The following is an 18673-nucleotide window of genomic DNA, read 5'->3' as shown; positions in this document are numbered from 1 at the left end:
GGGAACCCCGGAGGCAGGTGTCGTCAAGCCGAGAAGGGTGTTCTTCTCCTTTTCATAGTCGGATGCCTGGATCCAACGGAAACCGGGACGGGTCATTGGTGGGTTCACCTCATCGACACCTTGAATCCCGTCAGCCTGCAGAATAATCAAGACTGATCAGATACCTCGCACCAGTTTGCCAAAGGCGCAAACCACCAAACTCACCCAGTCGTTGGCCCAGGTCCGGATTCGAGCGGTATTCAGTAGCAGCACTTGAGAAGAGTCCCTCGGATTCGGCACACTGGTGACGTTCTTGCCGGACTTGAAGTCCTTAGCGAATCGCGTCATGAGAGTGCAAAGGTTTCGTTCGCCAGCGCTGAGGATACCTGACTGGTAGATAGAGAGATTTGTCAGTCAACATGGTGGAGATTCACAACCGAAACAAAAGAGTGGAGGATCATAACCGAAACAAAAGAGGAACACTTACACCTACTGAACCATCAGTCTCGTTACCATCGGACTCTTCAGATTTGTTGTCCGAGGGTTTCGGAGCACTCAGGATGGATCGCATGGCATGGGCCGTTTTCCGTGGGTCTTCATGAACAATTCTACACCCCATCGTAGTCGAGGCAGAAGCACTCAAGGCAGCATGCACAAAAGATTGGAATGATTGAGGAGTACTGATAGTTTGTTTGTCGGTGGCCTTGTGGTTAGGTGAACCGTTGACGAACACAAGGAGAGAGATGCTGCGGGTTGCCCAGGCGCGGTGGAAAACCTCCAAGACCCCAGGAAGCCTTTCGTCGCAGGAGGAAAACATGGCCTGCTTGAAGGCTTGAAAAGAACAGTGCTTCGGTTTGATGGTGAATTTTGTAGGGATTTTTGAGGCATAGTTTGAATATTTCGGCTTAGTGACCTTTTGCTTGACGGGTCTAGTACCTCCGGGGGTGCGTTTACGTTTCTTACCCGCCACAGGATCATCCTCGGGACATTGGGCTTGCCAAAGATTGAAATACACGTTGAACAACCGTTCTTCATTGGGGAGAAACAACAGCGAGGGAGCACCTTGACTTTGAGGAGTAAGATCAAAGACGGCGGGAGGAGCAAGGTCAACAGCCTGAGAGCCCCTAGGTGCGTCGAAGATGTCACGCGGGAGGTCTACCAAGACGCCTGAGTCAGTTTCCACAAGTGATTGAAAATAATCAAATCGTCACTCACCGTCATCGTCATTCAAATCATTTTCAGTACGAGCAGGTCCATTCACAGCCAATCTCTTGGACGGGGATCCTAGTTCATCGTCCAAGAGAGGGCCTTCGGTCAACAAGTCGGTCCCCGCGGTGTCCAAAACCAAGGAAGATTGGGAACGTATCGGTGTGTCGAAGATCGCCGGGTTGATGTGCTGGTTGAACAACGAGGCAGACAAAGATTGCGAGGACATGGGGAGGGGCAGGCCAGAGGAAGTACGCCGCAAAACCGGGCTTATAACCGGGGTATTGTATCCGTTTGGATAATGCTCCGCAGACATGAGGGGTGAGGACGTAGCCCGAAAGACGCATGGGGCAGGAGCAGCAGAGATACGGCCAGCCAAAGCGTCTGGAGGAAGGGCCAGACTGGCATTTGACTGCGTCATAGGCCGGTGGTTAGGCGGGGTCCTACCAAAAGTGACATTTCATCAATATGAGTGCGTCTTAGTGCTTATTTGAGAGAACCACTTACCCATTCATCATGGTTCCTTGAGCAACAAGGGCATGGTAGCTTCTTGTGCGAATTGCACTCGACATATTGTCCAAATGATTATCAGCGCGCCTGAATGATAGAAGATCGAGAACAAGAGAGAGAATATCAGTGATAGCTCAATGATAGGCCAAAGTCGACAATGAACAAAATGAGGACGGGAGAACAAGAAGAAGAGAACAAGATGACCCACAGGGGGACATGAGAGAGCTTGCGGTTGCCCATCTGGCCAGGTTTTGGAGATAAGTATGACAGATTTTGCTTTGATCGTTGAGTAAGCTGACAATGAAGCCGTCCTTTTATGTGACGCATGAAATCGCTCGACCTGTGGTTGAGGAAACTGGTGACCGACCATACCGGAGTTGGGTCCTCGTTAAGCCATTTGAAAGTTTTGTGGATGTTCAGGTAGTGGACATGAAAGCCTTCGCTGTTCCGATCTGATGGATGTTTGAATAGAGAACCAAACATCCCACTGGGTGGGTCAGCCATCGATTGGTTTGGAGGAGGGGAGGTGGCTAGTGATATCGTCTGGGAGGCCGGAAGGTGTGCCGTCGAGTTCGATCTGGGTATTGATTGAATTACGCTGCCAAACAGCAGGACCAAGCAACAGATTGGGACCGATAGCAGAATATGCTGTCGGGCCAGAACTGGGAGATGGGTCCCTGGCTGTACCAAATACACACCTGTACAGGGCTGTATTGGCAACCAAAATCGCAAAAAAATTTGCGAACATGACAGGAAATTCATGAATAGCTGTACATGCTGACAGAAAAAGAATGGAATGGTCTCTAGGGAAATTTTTAGAAGTTTTTGCTTCTTGAACCTACTGACAAAACCAGAAGTTCAAGCTCAATTTTTGGGTTTTTACCATGTCACAGGGTATGTATTGGACAGGTTGTCCTGGGTTGTTTTAGGTTCGGTACTTCCCCTGGAGATTTCTGCGGTCCTGTTCTTCCTCTTGATATTAATCTCCTTACAACTCATATAATTTTTTGGACCCACCCTCCTCTCCCTCTTACTCTGATTTGTAATATGTTTTAGGCCACCCCATAGCAGACCTGTTTATGCTCTTTGAGTCAGTTGCAACTGTATCTAGAAACTATTCTACTATAGCTTTCTTTGACCTCTTGCAACTAGGGCTCTTGCCCTAATTCTAGCTAGACCTACTCATTGCAAGTTCAGCTTGGATCACCCAGGCTCCAAACCTATTCTTTATAGGAGAAACCAATTGAGCATATTTTGCAAATCACACTAAAAGTTAACAATCACAGAAAAAGTTTTGCAAACATTATTGAATTATCCCAAAAGTCATGCTTTAGTTTGTGGTGCATCTGATCCATAAGCTGCTGCATTAGCTCTTGGATTAGAAACTGAATTTAAGCCACATGAACTATTTAGATTAGACAATTCTAGTAGACCCTTTGAAGAGATCAAATTTTAATTATTATCTTATTGTTATTTGGAAGATTGCCACTTTGCTTTACCACCTCTCATGTGAGTTTTGTGAGGTTAGGGTGCTCTTTGCAAGTACGCAATCAGTGTTTAAGGAAATTGCAGCACTGTTCAAACACGCCTGAAACACTGAGCACCTGTTCCTTTCTTGCCATGGTATTCACACACTCACTTTTCTAGTCAAGGCACATGTCTTCAAACACAATATACTTTCAATTCACAACTCTGAGTCATTAGCTGACAACTACGGTAGAAGTCTGCAAGTGGGCACCAGATAACCATAGCTTGCATAGTCCATTTTGAGATTATTATGGTCAACTATGGTTGAAATGTGCTATAGAATGATGAAAACAGAAGAGGCATAGGACTTCCAGAAAATAAGAGTAGACTCCACCCAAATAGAGGCCCTCTGACACCACCAAAATATGCAATAAGTCTGAATCTAGAGCAACTTTAGGTCAAAGGCATTGTAAACATGCCAATAAACCAGGAATTCATAGGATCCACAAGGGATTTGTGAAATAAGTGGTTTTTAGCACAGTAAGGGCCCGTTTGGCTGGGTTCCAAATATCGTATTTGGCCAAATACCCCACCAAAGCCAAATACGATATTTGGGTCAAATACATATTTGGGTTTGGCCAAATACACCGGTGTTTGGAAACCGTATTTGATCAAAGCCCAAATACGGTATTTGGTCAAATACCAATCCGATCTGAAAAACAGCCTCAAGGGTGTTTTTCAGATCCAAATATCGTATTTGCCCCTCAATCAACTTCCATCTCCGTCATGAAACACCCACCCTTTTGTTTCCTTCACCCACCCTTTTATTTCCTTCACTCTTCTTTTCTATCCCGTTTCATTGATCACAACTCTCTCCATCTCTCTTCTATCTCTTACATCGCCAGTCTCCAATGAGGACCTTCGTCAGGGTCTTCTTCTACCATCTATCCCATCTTATCGTCTTCTTTTCAAGACATTCACTCCTATCGTCGTCCTTCCAAGCTATCCAAGCTATCTTTACTATCTTCAACCTAACTCACCATCTTCCTATCGTTGTTTCAAGCTATCTTTACTTTAGTATCTTTACTATCTTCAACCTAACTCACCATTTTCCTATTGTCGTTTAAGTTATTTCACCGTCCTGCTATCGTCGTTTCAAACTATCTTTACTTTAGTATCTCGTTTCAAGCTTTCTTTACTTTATTATCTTTACTATCTTCAACCTATGGGTACCGCCGCTCGACCACGTGCTCCTAGAGCAATTCGAGATCAACGAGTTCTTCCATCTTGTATTGAACCGACCTTGTTGCCATCTACCGTTCCGAACCCTCCGCCAATCACCGCTACACCAAAGACCTCCAAGCTGAACCCTCCGCCAATCACCGAAACGCCAAAGACCTCCAGAGTCAAGGCTGAATGGGACGACAAAGATGACTTGTTGATGATTGAGGTTCTCACGGCTGATCGACAGCCTGCCAACACACCGATTGGACCTGAAAACGCCACCACTGCTCATGGCTTCAAGACCACTGTTTGGACAAAGGTTGAGGAGGCACTCGCTGGAAGTGAAGAGAAGAAAATTCCCGGTACTGATTTAGTTCATGTCAGTGCAGCCAAAACCGCAAAGGCTTGTAAGGCTCATTGGTATTTTGTGAGTTCTTTCTTTCTCTGAACGTTCGTTTCTCTTTATTGACATTTTTTTACTTCTATCTATCTACAGTTGACTAATACATATGCTGATTATAAATACCTCAATGGATTGAGTGGTGCGGGGTGGGAAGATGATTGCATGGTGCTACCCGATTCGGTCTGGGCACCCATTCTTGCTGATAAGGTAAGTCAAGTTTTTTTGTTTTCTCTTTTGATTTCTAGTTTTTTTGTTTTCTCTTTTGATTTCTACATTTTACTGACATCCCTTGCTCTTTTTAAGTCTAGTAAAAAGGCAAAGGAGTACGCTCGGTGCAAAGGTCGTCCATTTCCTCTTTTCGATGCCATTGGTGTGTTAGTGGAGGGTCACAAGGCTACGGGGAAGTACATCAAGAGTGGGATTGTCAACAATCAAACCGAAGACCTATCGATTCCTCCATCTACCCCACACGTTGACGAAGCCATCAATCAACACATCTCGGACATCCCTTCACCTTTCATATCCCAACAACCCGAGCCTTTTCCTCCTTATCCTCATGGTTTTTCTTCTCCACCTGCTTCCCCTCAACCTCTTGCTAAATCTCCTTCTTCTGACGGTTTCGACTTACCTGTAATTGATTCCAAGCCGGTGGATAACTCGAGTTCAGACGAGTCTCCAGCAGCAAAGCGTCACCGCAAGTCCAAGGTCGTGTTGAAAGGTCGTGCTCCCATTAAAACGAAGAAACGCTCTGGGATTGATATCATCGACAGTATCTCGGACAACATGAAATCCTTCGGTTCCAACATTGAATCTTCCATTGCCTCGACTTCAGCTTCTATCGACACTGCGGCCCATGCAATTCAAACGGACAAGCCTTCCACTCATGGACAAGCTGTTTCCCTCATCTATAAATCGACTCTTGAACGCGCTCAACGCTACGCTGCTTTAGATTTGTTTGCTGAAAAGCCCGTGATGGCTGAAACATACGTCAATACACCAGCTTGTGAGCGTGATGATTGGCTTCAATACATCCTCAAGAAATAAAGTAAGTAGTTTCTCATGTAATCTCTTTCAAATAATCTCTTCTATCATCATCCATCACCTACTGACTCAATGATTCTATCTATCTTTCTTTCTTTTGATTCTCTATCATTTATCTTCAAGATGGACTTCAAGATATTATCAAGTTCATTGTGTATCCATACATGCTGATACATAGGCCTTTAAATAAGAATGCTGTGCTGTTTGATCTTAAATATAAAAAACTATATTACCTTTAAATAAGAATGTTGTGCTGTTTTATTCTAAACTAGAGAATATGTGGGCATGCCCGCAACCAGGGACCTCTTATAACATTGTATTGAATTGTTCCAAAATAACTCACTGTGCCTTAACACCCTTGCAAACATGTAATACTCCATAGCAACCATCAGCAATGCCACACTGCTCCACATGATCATATTTCTAAACCTAGCCTACCAAGAAATCACCTGGCCATTATTATGGTATGTGCCAAGATGTTAAATTACATGTCCCACTATTGTTTACAGTCAATGGGAGTGTAACTCAAGGCAGTAATGCTACAAAAGGTTTCCAATGCAATATACCCATGAATGATTATACAATGATATTGGAACTTTCCACACAAATTATTGTTTTATCCCTGATATCTCCTGACCAAATGGATAAGATCAGAGAAACAATGATATTCTGCTTCAAGGTCTATAAATAAAGATAATACTTAAACAAATTGAGCTTTGTTGACCCCACCCACTATTTAGTGTCTCAATGACTCAGTTGCGTAAGTCACATGCCAAGCAAAATCCATAAGGACCACAATGTCTTCTAATCTGGTTACTGGTATTATAAACAACCAATACATATTCAGGTTTTTTTTTACCGTGACAGTACACAGGGATAAGAACTTATGTTCCTGGATTTCTTGTTCTGATTCCGACTCTGTGGTTGATACCATGGTTTGAACAATGATTGAAATAATTCTCATCAGAATTTTCACCATGAAATTGAATGCAAAGTGGAGCAAGAGTATAACAAGTGGATAATTCATTTATGAAGCTTTCAACTTGATGAATTATAGATAAAGAGAATGTAGAATTTGCAGCAGAATTGGACACTGGAAAATAAATATAGTTTGGTTATAAAGATTTTAATTGCAAAATTACCAAAAAGCTAAAAGCCTTGATAGGTATTGATTCAGTTGGAGTGAAGACGTCTAGTTGGTCTCGAAATTGATTATCATCAGAAGAATTAATTGTATGACTCTGAGTTTGTTGATCAAATTCCGGAAGTTGAGGATAAGATGGATTCTGACAATTTGGCAGTCCTTGAAAATCTTCTGAATCAGGTATTTCAATTAAATTCTTGGGTTGACCGCTTGCTGTCTCTGTGGAAGAATCTGGTGACTAATTGGATGGGACATGTTGATGAAAACCTGCTGAACCAGGTCTAAGAGCTTGATATTTGGGAATAGGCTTTCATACAAAGACATCATTCTTGATTCTTCCTTTATTCACAGAACAATGATGGACTCACTTTCTTTGCATAATGCTTCTGTAGTTTCATTTCAAAATGATCAAAGTAGTTGCAGATTTGAACTCAAGTCAGTCTCTTGGCACCAACTTGTTACTGAAGCTGAACCTAAATTATCATTCTTCATGATTTGCCAAATTATCTTATAACTGAGAAGTATCAATGGAAAAAATTAATAAAAGTCAATTTTGCAAGAAATTCACAACTCTCTTCATGATGAATGGTTGGATCTCTTCTCTAATCTGACTAAAAGCTTTGAATGGATGTATGATTATGGTTCTTTGTCAGAAATCAGACTGAAGTTACCAACCCTTATCAAAAAATCAATTTATTTCTTCATTATCAAGAGGAGAAATGTGCACTTTTTGCTGAGAGATCAAAAATAATTAAGCTCTTTTGATGGATTGGATAAAATCAATTATGTCATTTTATAGTACAGAGAAGTTTCAAAAATAGTGTCTCCTACTTTTTAATCTCCTTACACTCTGTGCCATATGTAACGTCATCATTTTTCTTCATCAGTGTGGTTGATCTTACAGTCATGAGACTATAGGAGTAGAAAAATAACTGCTTTTCTCTATTTGGCTCTTTATACTTCCCTATCTCTCTCTTTCTCTCTTCCTGAAATCTGACAAATGTTGGCCAAGATAGCAGAAGGTCAAAAGAGAAACAAAAAACTAAGTGACTTGAAAGTGGTAAGAATCATCAATTTAGGTTGTAATGCATCTTCACCTGATTGTTGTTCAATGAAAATAAATTCAAGAGTACACCACTACATATCTGCTGCATGTGAGGGGTAAAAGTTGTGAAGTTATTGGCAGGATAAATATATTTGGAAACTGAGAGGATTGGTGGGTAAGTAGATTCAAGCTTGAATTAACTTGGGAGAGGCAGATTGGTTGTGAGAGTTCAAGAAATGAAGCTGGGTGCAATAGGCCCTTCTTATAGGGTGGAAGTGACCATATATAAAGGGTGAGACACAAACTTAGAGGAAGAGTAGAAAAGCTCGTCATAGGAGATTGAGCATTTGGAATAAGAAATAGCAAAGTTCGCGATCAAAGATCAAATTGTTTACAAGCAAGGCAATATGAATATGGAAGAGATATGAAAGTTTCAGAGCGTAGGCTGAGTATACAATTTAATCAACCAGAGATGAAGACAAAATGGCGAGACTCAAGACAACAGAGGAAGTAGTTGATTGGAGAGTAAAATGAAACGGACAATGATAATAAAGATATTTGTATATAAAGAGGATGTGTTGCTAGGATTATCCATGTGTGAAGTGGTTTGGGAGAGGTGAAGCAATTGGGAGAACTCATCAGGGCCTTTTTATAGTGTGAAAATGAACATATACCAAGCGAGATACACAAAATTTGGAACAAGCATTGGAAAAGCTTGTAATTGAAGATAACAAGGAAAAGGAACAAAAGGGTTGAAGGTCAAAAGATTAAAAGGAATATGATTGTACAATTAAACACAACAAACGCGAACAAAAACAGACAAGTGATAATGAAAAGGTAGAGCTTCTAATCGACGGGTGGGAAAAGCACTGGGCAGAAAAGTACAGTCGTGCACTAACAAAGAAAATATAATGTTATTGTCTGTTATTGTATTCTGACTGTTATCGACTAACAAAAAGAGTGTGATTGCACACATTAGTGCTTACTCTCCACAGAGTGATAAAAGCACCGGGAAGCACTAACAAAGACAACACAACACTATCACAATTGAAATGAAACATTTCAAAAGCATGAAAAGCGACCTGGAGCAAAGTGAACCAGATCCAAGACACGGTACTTCATGCGAGTCGATTCCACGTTTTTATATTTTAGATAGAAAACTATTAAACCTTTAAATAAGAATGCTGTGCTGTTTGATCTTAAATATAAAAAACTATTAAACCTTTAAATAAAAATCTTGTGCTGTTTTATTCTAAATAAAAAACTATTAAACCTTTATATAAAATATGTTATCAACTACACTTGTATATATATATACATGCTGATACAAGTGTAGTGTAGTGGCTGTGACTGTCTGATTTGGTACTGATTGCAATGTTAACCTATGTATGTGTCCTTAATTCATATGAACTGATCATGAATTCAGAGGAACCTTCATTGAACAAACAAAAACAAAAGATCTGATTAATCAATGTAAGATAACAAACAATATTTCTAAGTGAGACTTGTAATACACATGAGATAAAAATGCTTTGATTGAGAGTTGTAATATAAAATAAATTAGCTACATATGATTCTTGTAATACACATGAGATAAAAATGCTTTGATTAAGAGATGTAATATAAAATAAAATAGCTACATATGATTTAAACACCAGGATACATGGGAGGTAGTCCATGTCTTTGTTTACTTCGGTTTACTTTTCTTCTTCTTTCGGTCTCCACTAAGTAATCCCTCCACATATCTTCTGCAATTCTATCTCTGAGATTTTTAGCATAGTTATTTCCTTCTGCAGTGCTACCAAATGCTTGAAGATAACCAGATTGTTCTTGAGTAGGCGCTTCCGTAGTATCTTGAGGTTCGGGAATAAATCCTTCTCCAAATTGAGGGAATTCTTCAGCTGAACCTTTTGGATCCTTGACACAAATAAAGTTGTGAATAAAGCACATCACCGTGACCATTGAAATTTGAATCTCGATGGTGTATTCACACCCGTGCGCCATGATTTGAAAGCGCTTCTTGCAAACTCCAAAGATACGCTCAATGACGTTGCGTGCACTAGCATGTCAAAGATTGAATAACTCTTCTTTATTCATTGGTCTAAGATGGAAGGATTGAGAAGAAGAAAGAGAGAAATTATGAGATTGATGACAAAAGATAAGAACAAAAAAGGAATCTCACTTGAAACCTTTCTTTTCCCACTCGCGTAGATGATAACAAACTTTTCGGAAAGGAACAATACAATTCTCGGTGAGAGCAAAGCCAGCGTCACCGAGATAATACTTTCCAGCTGGAATAGTAAGATCACGACTTCGAGCCAAAGTCCAAAGAGCACCGTCGGCCATACTTCCTTCAGCTCCAACCAATAAATAAATAAACTCCATGTTGAAATTACAGGCAGCAAGGACGTTCTGAGAGGTGTAGCCTTTGCGATTAGAGAAAGGAATGAATTCGGAAGCTGGCGGAGTGACCGGAATGTGTGTACCGTCAATTGCACCAATGCAGTCTTTGAAATAAGGCATGAACTTCGGATTCTTGGAAAAGGTATCCGCAAGAGGAGTGTTGGCATTTGGAAGAGGAATATATTTGCTGAGTAAATCTCTGTCGTTGGAAATTCCTTTAATAAGGTGATTGATTGTCCTAGCCAAAAGAGATAGTGATGAGAAAATTTGAAAAGAAGCAAAAAAAAAGCGAAAAATGAAAGATAGATGAATTACTTAGAAATAGTATCAGCCGATCTTTGAAAACGATTTTGAAGTTTACGATTAGAAAGGCCGGTGATGACAGTATAGAGAAGGATAGCCAACTTCTCAGTTCCGGTGATCCAACGGGAGTCATATAAAATTCCGGATTCTTCAAGTACAGAACGTAATTCAAAAAAAACATGTTTACGCATGCCAAGATTCTCGTAGAAAACTGAGTTATTTTGACTAGCAATGAGCTCATCAATCCAAGCCTGACCGCTGAGGATGGACGTAAGACGCGGAGTTTTGGTGAGATGAGGCAGGATTTGAGCCGCACATGCCTGTACACCAGTGCTAAAGTAACAAAAAATTTGAAATTGCTGTTGTTGAACAGCAAGGAGCTGTTTAAGAAATTGTAGTTTGAGCAGCTTTTGATGTTTGGCACGTTTCTCAGGTGTGAGAGATTGAATTGAAGCACGTGGACGATGCTCCATGATGTTTTAAATGGCGTGATGTGAAATGTTACGATGATACAAAAAAAATGAAGAGTTTGGTCGTTGATGACCTAGATGGATGGATGAGTGGATGAGTGGATGAGTGGAAACGAAAAAGAAAACGAAAACGAAACGAAACGATTGATTTTCAAGTTTCAATCAAGTTTCGTTTGAAAAAATGGTTTCATTTCTTGTAGTTGAACGCTGATCAAATGGTCAACGACGATTATTTCGATCTTTCGTTGACCAATTTGGTCAACTGTTCGGTAAACGAAAAAGCCGAAATTCGGTATTTTAATCTGCCCCTTGAAAAAGGGGCAGATCGAAAAATCGTTTTTGGGTAACGATTATTTCGAAATCCAGCCGAACGGGCCCTAAGTAAGCTGAATGAAGCCAGGTTGTTTGTTGGGATTTCAGATTCACAAGATGGCAAAGCCTTTTGGTTTGTAGGTGGCTGTGGATGGGATGTTAGCTATGGTAAGCTCATAATACCAGAGGTGTATGAATATGCATGAAATATCTATGAGAGGACTGTGAAGACATGTCTTGTGTAGATACATGCAGTCATCTTTCCTGTTTGTGTCAAATTAAGCTCCTCCATTGATGTCCAACACTCAGTCCATTCAAAAAGAAAAGGAGCCATATGCTTATTACACAATTTTTCCAAGGCTCTGGTGGACAATGGGTTCCCAGTGAACAGTGATTAGTGTCTATTGATTCTGTTTTCAATTACGTGCATCCAAATTAGCCACATGAAGCATTTTATTTTTATCAAGCTACACATTAGGGGAGCTCAGATGGAGAACTAAAAGAGCTCAAGATAAATCCGTCATGATTTGAGAAGAATTTTTGCGCATCACACTCTTCTATTCTTTGCCTCGTGTAGTGCTGAAGGTCGAGACTTTAGCAGAAGTTTGTGAGACAATGCATTGCCCACTGGCACAGAGCAATCTGATGCAATTATCACTGCGCCTTGCCTCTTATTTTTCATGTAGTCTTGTTGGCAATCTATATCTCAAGAAAGTATCACAGATGGTACTTCAGATTATACTCAAATATGTTGATCAACTTACTCGATCAGAGCAGACCAGATGTTGAAACTAATGGTATTTTACCTGGTGTTCTATTACAAATAAGGTTAAGATTGTATAAACTGACATCAATCGCGCCTAAGAAGTCACCAGTGTTGCGATCCGACCTGGCGTAGTGATAAGAAGTAGACATGAAGACAATAGGAATTCAAGATGGCTTGACCTGGCTTTGAAATGATCGTATCAGAATGCGCGTATAAGATTTTGCGTGAGCGACTTCTAAGACGATCAAAGTACGACAGTGCAATTGATAAATCGCGTTGAGTGATCCAATCAGAAGATATGATACAGAACCAAGGTGTGTGACGTAAAGATATGCAAGACTTTCATGACTGAAGACAAACATTCTGCGTAAACATTTCGCTCTCATATTTGGTTAAAGGACAGCGAGCTTGGCAATATTTACTTTTTTGATCAAGATGTGAGTCGAAACCCAGTCGCAAGTCTTCAAAATCATTGATTCAGTAAGTTCGTGACCCGCGCCATCTTCGACCACCACTTCAATACTTTGCAAGTTAGCTTGAGTTTTTAAGCGATCGATAAAGGCCGAGGCGCCACTGTCGATAAAGTTCACTAGTTTATCCACGCTTCCGGATAACACGAGGAGGTTTTTTCCATTCCATACGCTTGATGCAGCTTGGCAGGGATCCTTTCGTCTTACGAGCTCGACCAAAGCATCTGGAAAGTGAGGTGGAGCGAAAGGAATGGCCGGGCGAGAGCGGGCTGCTCGATGTCGCATTAAGGTTTCGTAATCTGGGGATCCAATGATCGGAATAACATATTTGACGCGTTGATCCATGGCACCACTTAGCCATGCGGAGTGCCCGCCAAGTGAGATTCCGGCCACGCACCACGCGGTGATGGGATTTGCGCGTTCAGGATAGAGATAGGACGGAATGAAGTCGATCAACATCGAGATGTCCTCCGCAGTTCCGGTTTGGATCGCGTACATATCAAGTGCATGCGTTGGATTCTCGATCGGAGTACCAGGCATGTTAGGATGAGTATTCCAGGCATGATTGGCGGCTATGGAGTGCAGTCGCGACCCATGGTTGCGATGATCGAAGGTGATGACAATCAGATGTTTCGCAGCTTGTTTTGGAAGAGCGTTGGCATGTTCAATTATCCTCTTGGTGAATGGCTCGACCATTGCTGAGGTACAAAGTCGACCATGAAGCAAAAATAAGCAGGCTACTTCAGCTTGAGAGGTTTCTGATACGGGATAATTCCAAGCTCGCACTGCCAAGCCAGCGATGCTAAAGTCACGGAACGATAGTTCTTTCGACATGTTGATGATAGTGGTGATACGTTGAATGCACGATTTGATGAACAAAAGAAACCGATGATGATAAATGATTGTGATATATGCGAGTATCACGGTAACCGGGTCAAAGAAGTCGCCGGTAGCCTCAGCACATATGACAGCCAGAGTTAAACCATCTTTCACATCGTTCCCAGACGTAAGGAACATCATCACAGAAGTATTTGAAGTCTTAAAGGAATGTGACGAACAGATAAGTTTCCAGATGGTGTTCATGTTAGCTTAACAAAGAGAAGCCATCGCTCACGTTCCCCTACTTGTTTGTAAAAGCGTAACATAAGAAAGAAGGATACATATGCGGTGAGCCTTTCATGATACCAGGTGGTTTGTTAGAGCGAGCTTTGCGGTGAACAAGGTTGAACTATTCGAACAAAAATGATTTGATCTGGGTTCACCGCGGTGGAATTGCTCATTGCTTGTTGCGTAACTTGCCCACATCAATGGCAGACTGGCAGTCAACTTGAAGTCTAAGGAAATCTGAGGAATTCATACAGCCGAAGTGGGCGACCTCAAAAACCGCTGCCTACCCGGATTACCTTCTCCACTTATGTTCGAAGCAAGTTGGAGTCTCGGTGTAAGCATTTCTCACTTTGCCGACTTTGTTGCAGCTCTGAAGGCCTTGCCACGTGTAGACTTGCTTGGCAGGTGGCATGCACAAAGTTTCAAACATCATACCGTCATGGTTCGATAGGTCAAGGAAGCTGCCAGTGCCAATCCATGGCTCTGACCGGTAGCAACTTGCAAGGCTGCACCAGCTTGGTTCCTTTCACTTAGCCTTATATGACGGGTGGCGTTGTTACGGTTGCCTCGTCGGTCGTTACGAGCGCTTCTCAAATCAGGGGAAGGTCGCCGTGGTGCTATGTAGGCTCAGGTAAATGCCACGGGTTTCATGCTTGCCTCTGATCTGATTAATATCTTTGCCTTCATCACCCCTGTCTGTGGAACATCTGACACTGAACGATCCTACACGCTTCATCATGACTCTATTCCGACTTCCTGAGCTTACATAGAAACTTTGACAATACAAGACACAGCGAGTCGTTAAATATATCTTGGATCCTTTATCAATAAAGCGATTTGAAACGCCAAACTTGAGACAGGTTTCAGGAAATCTAATCAAAGAAGAATCGTTTCAAGCTCAAGACCCAACCCTATTTATTGGGATATAGAAGAAGACGAACAAATATCACGGCCCTTATGAGCCTTGCCCAAAATTCTTTCTTCTTTTGTCTCTTCATCAATTAACAGTATTCTAGAATTCCACCCCAATCGGCTCCCTGCTTTCTACATTTGACGATTTCGCGAAACTTGACCGCGACAGCTTCTGACCTGGCACCGATGTGGGGCTCTTCGAACACGGTTACAAATGATCACCATTCGAATGCCGATAATGAACCGTTGATGAGTTCAAGGCAAGAAGCACGTTTCGCCACTCTAGAAGTCCAACATCACAGTCCATATTCAGAAAACTTTACGACACATCGTGATCTCGAAACTGAGGATGACCTCGAGAATTCCTTTGAGGACAAAAATGAAGATGACCACACCATAGGTTCCGCCGCACCTTTCTCTGGAACTTCGAACCGGAAGTGCTCACGCTTTCGGGTCATCAGTACTGCGGTGACCTTCGCCTTCAAGGCCTCGGGGACCATCTTCTGTACCCTCCTTACGGGTGTCGTCATCTATGGCTTGGTCACGAATTCTATCTTTCCGGCAAATGAAACCCTCAAGGTGGAAGAGAACTCGCCAGTGTGCTCTGCTGATAGTTGGTCCAATGGAAGATGGGTTTCAAGAAATGAGACCGCTCCCGTACTGTCTTCCTTTGGAGATATAGTCCAGTGGTCTGGTTTCCCTGCGGATTATTGTGTATCCAATCGACTTCCGAAGACAAACCTAGGCACTCCTTGGGGCCAGAACGACACCGTAGAGCTGTGGGACTGGAGAGCTCAAGTGAGTGGCTATGTATGGCAGCCGGGATGCCAGGAAAATGAAAGGCGTCTGAAGCCGCAGCCGACTCCACATAGTCTTATCAATGAACTGATCTACGAAGGAGGATGGCTCTTGATCGGAGACTCTCTCAGTGCACAGTGGTTTTTGTCCCTTTCTTGTATGCTTGTGAGCATTTTTTACTACCCCTCATTGGCTTGAGGATTTCAAGTGATACCCGCAAAGCACTTCAGCTACTGACCCAAATGCACGGCATCTACAAACATTTTCTGATTTTCAAAGGCCCCCTACGTACGAGCAACGCCTTTCTGGACTCCAGACGTGCCGTGGAATTCAACTCAGCATCTATATCTCGACAGTGAGTCACCGTACGTGCAGCAAATGAAACTTCCCAAAGACTTCGACATCAACGTAACGCCAGTGGTCACAATCTTGAGGTAAATTTGCTTTTCTAAGAGTTCTATCTTGTCGGATAGTTAATCGACACCCTTCTTTCTCTCACCCAGGAGCGGATTATTATTGTCGAAACCTGAAATCATGAATATAGTCAAGAGGAACAATCTTTTGCCAGGCATCGAGTCAATCGCTTGGAATGAGACTGTTTTTGACAATCCTCCATCCTTATATCTTGACGATTTTTTGAATCCCACCTATCGTTATTCAAAGTTGGTCGCCTCCGCTGGTGCACATTACACTTCAAAGTTATTCATGGATCTTCCTCTAGACAAAGTCACAAGCGTTTTCCATCATGCATTCGAGGAATGGATCCGAATCATCAATAAAATGTTGGATGATCCTCGAGCAAAAAACAAGAAAGTATTCTATCGAACTGCTACCGCTGGACATCAAGACTGTCATCTTCCCGAGCGGCTAGATGGAGGTCCCCTGGCCGAGGAAGAAGCTCTACTTACACCCGTTTACAATTGGCAGGTGATACCGATCTTCAACAGGATTGCTCGGGTCAGTTTGAATTTCTTATGTGCTACTAGCCCTTATCAACCCTCCATGCAACTCAAGAAAGCATAACTAACAATGCGGACATGAATTTTTAGGCTGCCATGAGTAAAGTGCGCCACCCCAGATTCAAGTTCCTGTCAATTGACCGTCCGGCCATGTTGCGTCCTGATGGGGTAAGTCCATTCTACGCATTGAATTTCTCTCAGCGAAGTCAACTGACTCTTCCTGTTCTATCTCTCTTAGCATATATTGATCGACTGCCTCCACTTCACTATCGGAACTGGTGTGGTCGAAGGTTGGACAGACTTTTTGTACAGCTATGTTTAAAGATCCCCAAGCCAAAAAATCTCTAAACAAATCGCTTGAATGCGAATTTATCTTCATTCAAATCCTCTATGGTCACATATAATATGTTACCTTTGAAAAATTGTATCTTTCTTATCATCTAGATTTCATGCGGCATATTGGTTTCGTTCTTAGGTCTATATAGGCTATCTTGGTTTTTTCCGGTTCATCATTGTGGATCTTTTTCTTCAGTTAAAATTATTATCATCTTTAATGTAGATACAATTGAACATCATTTATCTGCATCAAATATTTATACATCCAAGGTTTCACATCATCTCCATTGACATCACGGATGAACAAATATGATGATCCGGCTCTTTGCAATACAAATTTCAATACCTTTAAATGTACTCAGTGACAAAAGAACCCTACTCCTATGCTGATATCTAACCCTCTAAGAGTATTACAGCTCCAAACCAATAAAATCCAGGTTCCTAATTTCATTTTTTTTGTCGGGAGGGATTGTGCGTTTCCAAAGATCAGACAGAGACACCTCTATAGTAAATGGGAGAATGATCATAAGCCCAGCATCCAAGTGTAAACTTTTGTTTGAAGACGACTGTTGCAGAGACTCAAGTTGAGACCGGAAGTTTCACCACACCCAAAAGCTTCAATATCTTGTTTCCAGAAAATTAAGACGCCAGCTAAAGAGACAGGAATTGAACTTCTTCCATGAGCCCTTTTGATTGTTTGAGACTGCTTATCTAGAAATATCTGAAAATATTTGTTTTGAGAAGGTCTTTCATGACAACATATTTGTTTTGATTTAGTTTTAAATAATTCAGGCTTACATCTGAAGTAAAAATGGAAGGTCATCAGTTATTGTTAAGGCAACATGTTACAATTTTAAAGTTGGTTTGATCTGAATGGCTTGAGCATATGGTGCCAACCATCAAGAGCCCCTGAAATGGGTAATTTTTCAAAAAAGACTCTCAAAGTCACAAATCTCATTCAATTCACATATCAAGTTACGTTTGGGCTCCTCTCATTCAGGGCTATTTGAAAATATCCGCATAGGAATTAATCATCACTTTCAAATTTCTTTCAATCCGAATTTCTTTTTGAATCATTTTTTCTCTTAATTTATTCATTTCATGATTAGACTTGTATATACTCTTTTGGAGTTCTAAGTACACCACGGAGTGGTTTCTGAGCAGAAAAAGCGTCGGTGAGGTCTGCGGATCGTCGGGGTCGTGAAATGGCCGGAGAATCGCCTGAAAGTGGCCTGTAAAAGGCCTGAAACTGGCCTGCAAGAACCGGCTACATACTGGCTGCAGTCCGATTGAGTACCGCCAGGAGTCGGACTGCAGCTGGTGTGCGTTGTAGTTGAGTCGGCCGCATGTCACATGGCTGCCGCTTGACTTGATACCGCCGGCAGGCAAGCATCAGTCAAGCTAAGCTTGACTTGATCCCTGATCCGGAATTTCCCTAACATGGCTTTTAAGGGAACTCGGGACAGCTCGGAGCATTTGTACTTCGGGTCCATTCAAATTGTTTCAAGTCCACTTGTCATCCGGTCATCCTAAATAGTGGATTCATCAATCCCATCACCATCAACCACCATTTCATCATCGATCAACAGCAGGTTCATTTATATCAGAAACAGAACCAAATTCAATCAAATAAATTGATTAACTTCATTCAATTGCTAATCTGCATCAAGATATATTATCATTGCTTTCATTTAATCTAATCATCAAATCAACTTATCAAACTCTTCAGCTTTAGCATCACTCCCGTCGGCTCCCAGTTTTAAACTCATTCAGGATCAATCACTCTTGACAGAATTAGAAACCAGATTGTTATCTCAT

General features: G+C 41.8%; 3 protein-coding genes across 3 annotated transcripts; 1 reads left to right on the top strand and 2 right to left on the bottom strand.

The window, feature by feature from the left end:
- Nucleotides 1-436: 436 nt before the first annotated feature.
- MELLADRAFT_88471 (uncharacterized protein) lies at nucleotides 437-2199 on the bottom strand (the record flags this gene model as incomplete). Its single annotated transcript, XM_007411771.1, has 4 exons — nucleotides 437-1146; nucleotides 1195-1628; nucleotides 1693-1782; nucleotides 1904-2199. The coding sequence occupies 4 exons, from the start codon at nucleotides 2197-2199 to the stop codon at nucleotides 437-439; spliced, it is 1530 nt and encodes a 509-aa protein (XP_007411833.1).
- A 10089-nt stretch (nucleotides 2200-12288) lies between these two features.
- On the bottom strand, nucleotides 12289-13603 carry MELLADRAFT_72274 (uncharacterized protein; the record flags this gene model as incomplete). The annotated part of the gene is made up of 2 exons (XM_007411770.1): nucleotides 12289-12621; nucleotides 12696-13603. The coding sequence occupies 2 exons, from the start codon at nucleotides 13575-13577 to the stop codon at nucleotides 12616-12618; spliced, it is 888 nt and encodes a 295-aa protein (XP_007411832.1).
- Nucleotides 13604-14948: 1345 nt separating this feature from the next.
- MELLADRAFT_88469 (uncharacterized protein) lies at nucleotides 14949-16841 on the top strand (the record flags this gene model as incomplete). The annotated part of the gene is made up of 5 exons (XM_007411922.1): nucleotides 14949-15725; nucleotides 15840-15994; nucleotides 16064-16517; nucleotides 16610-16687; nucleotides 16758-16841. The coding sequence occupies 5 exons, from the start codon at nucleotides 14949-14951 to the stop codon at nucleotides 16839-16841; spliced, it is 1548 nt and encodes a 515-aa protein (XP_007411984.1).
- Nucleotides 16842-18673: the final 1832 nt, after the last annotated feature.

The sequence above is a fragment of the Melampsora larici-populina genome (assembly GCF_000204055.1).
Source record: "Melampsora larici-populina 98AG31 unplaced genomic scaffold MELLAscaffold_27, whole genome shotgun sequence".
NCBI lineage: Eukaryota > Fungi > Basidiomycota > Pucciniomycetes > Pucciniales > Melampsoraceae > Melampsora > Melampsora laricis-populina.
The sequence above is the reverse complement of the archived record's forward strand: the minus strand, read 5'-3'. Positions and strand labels throughout refer to the sequence as shown.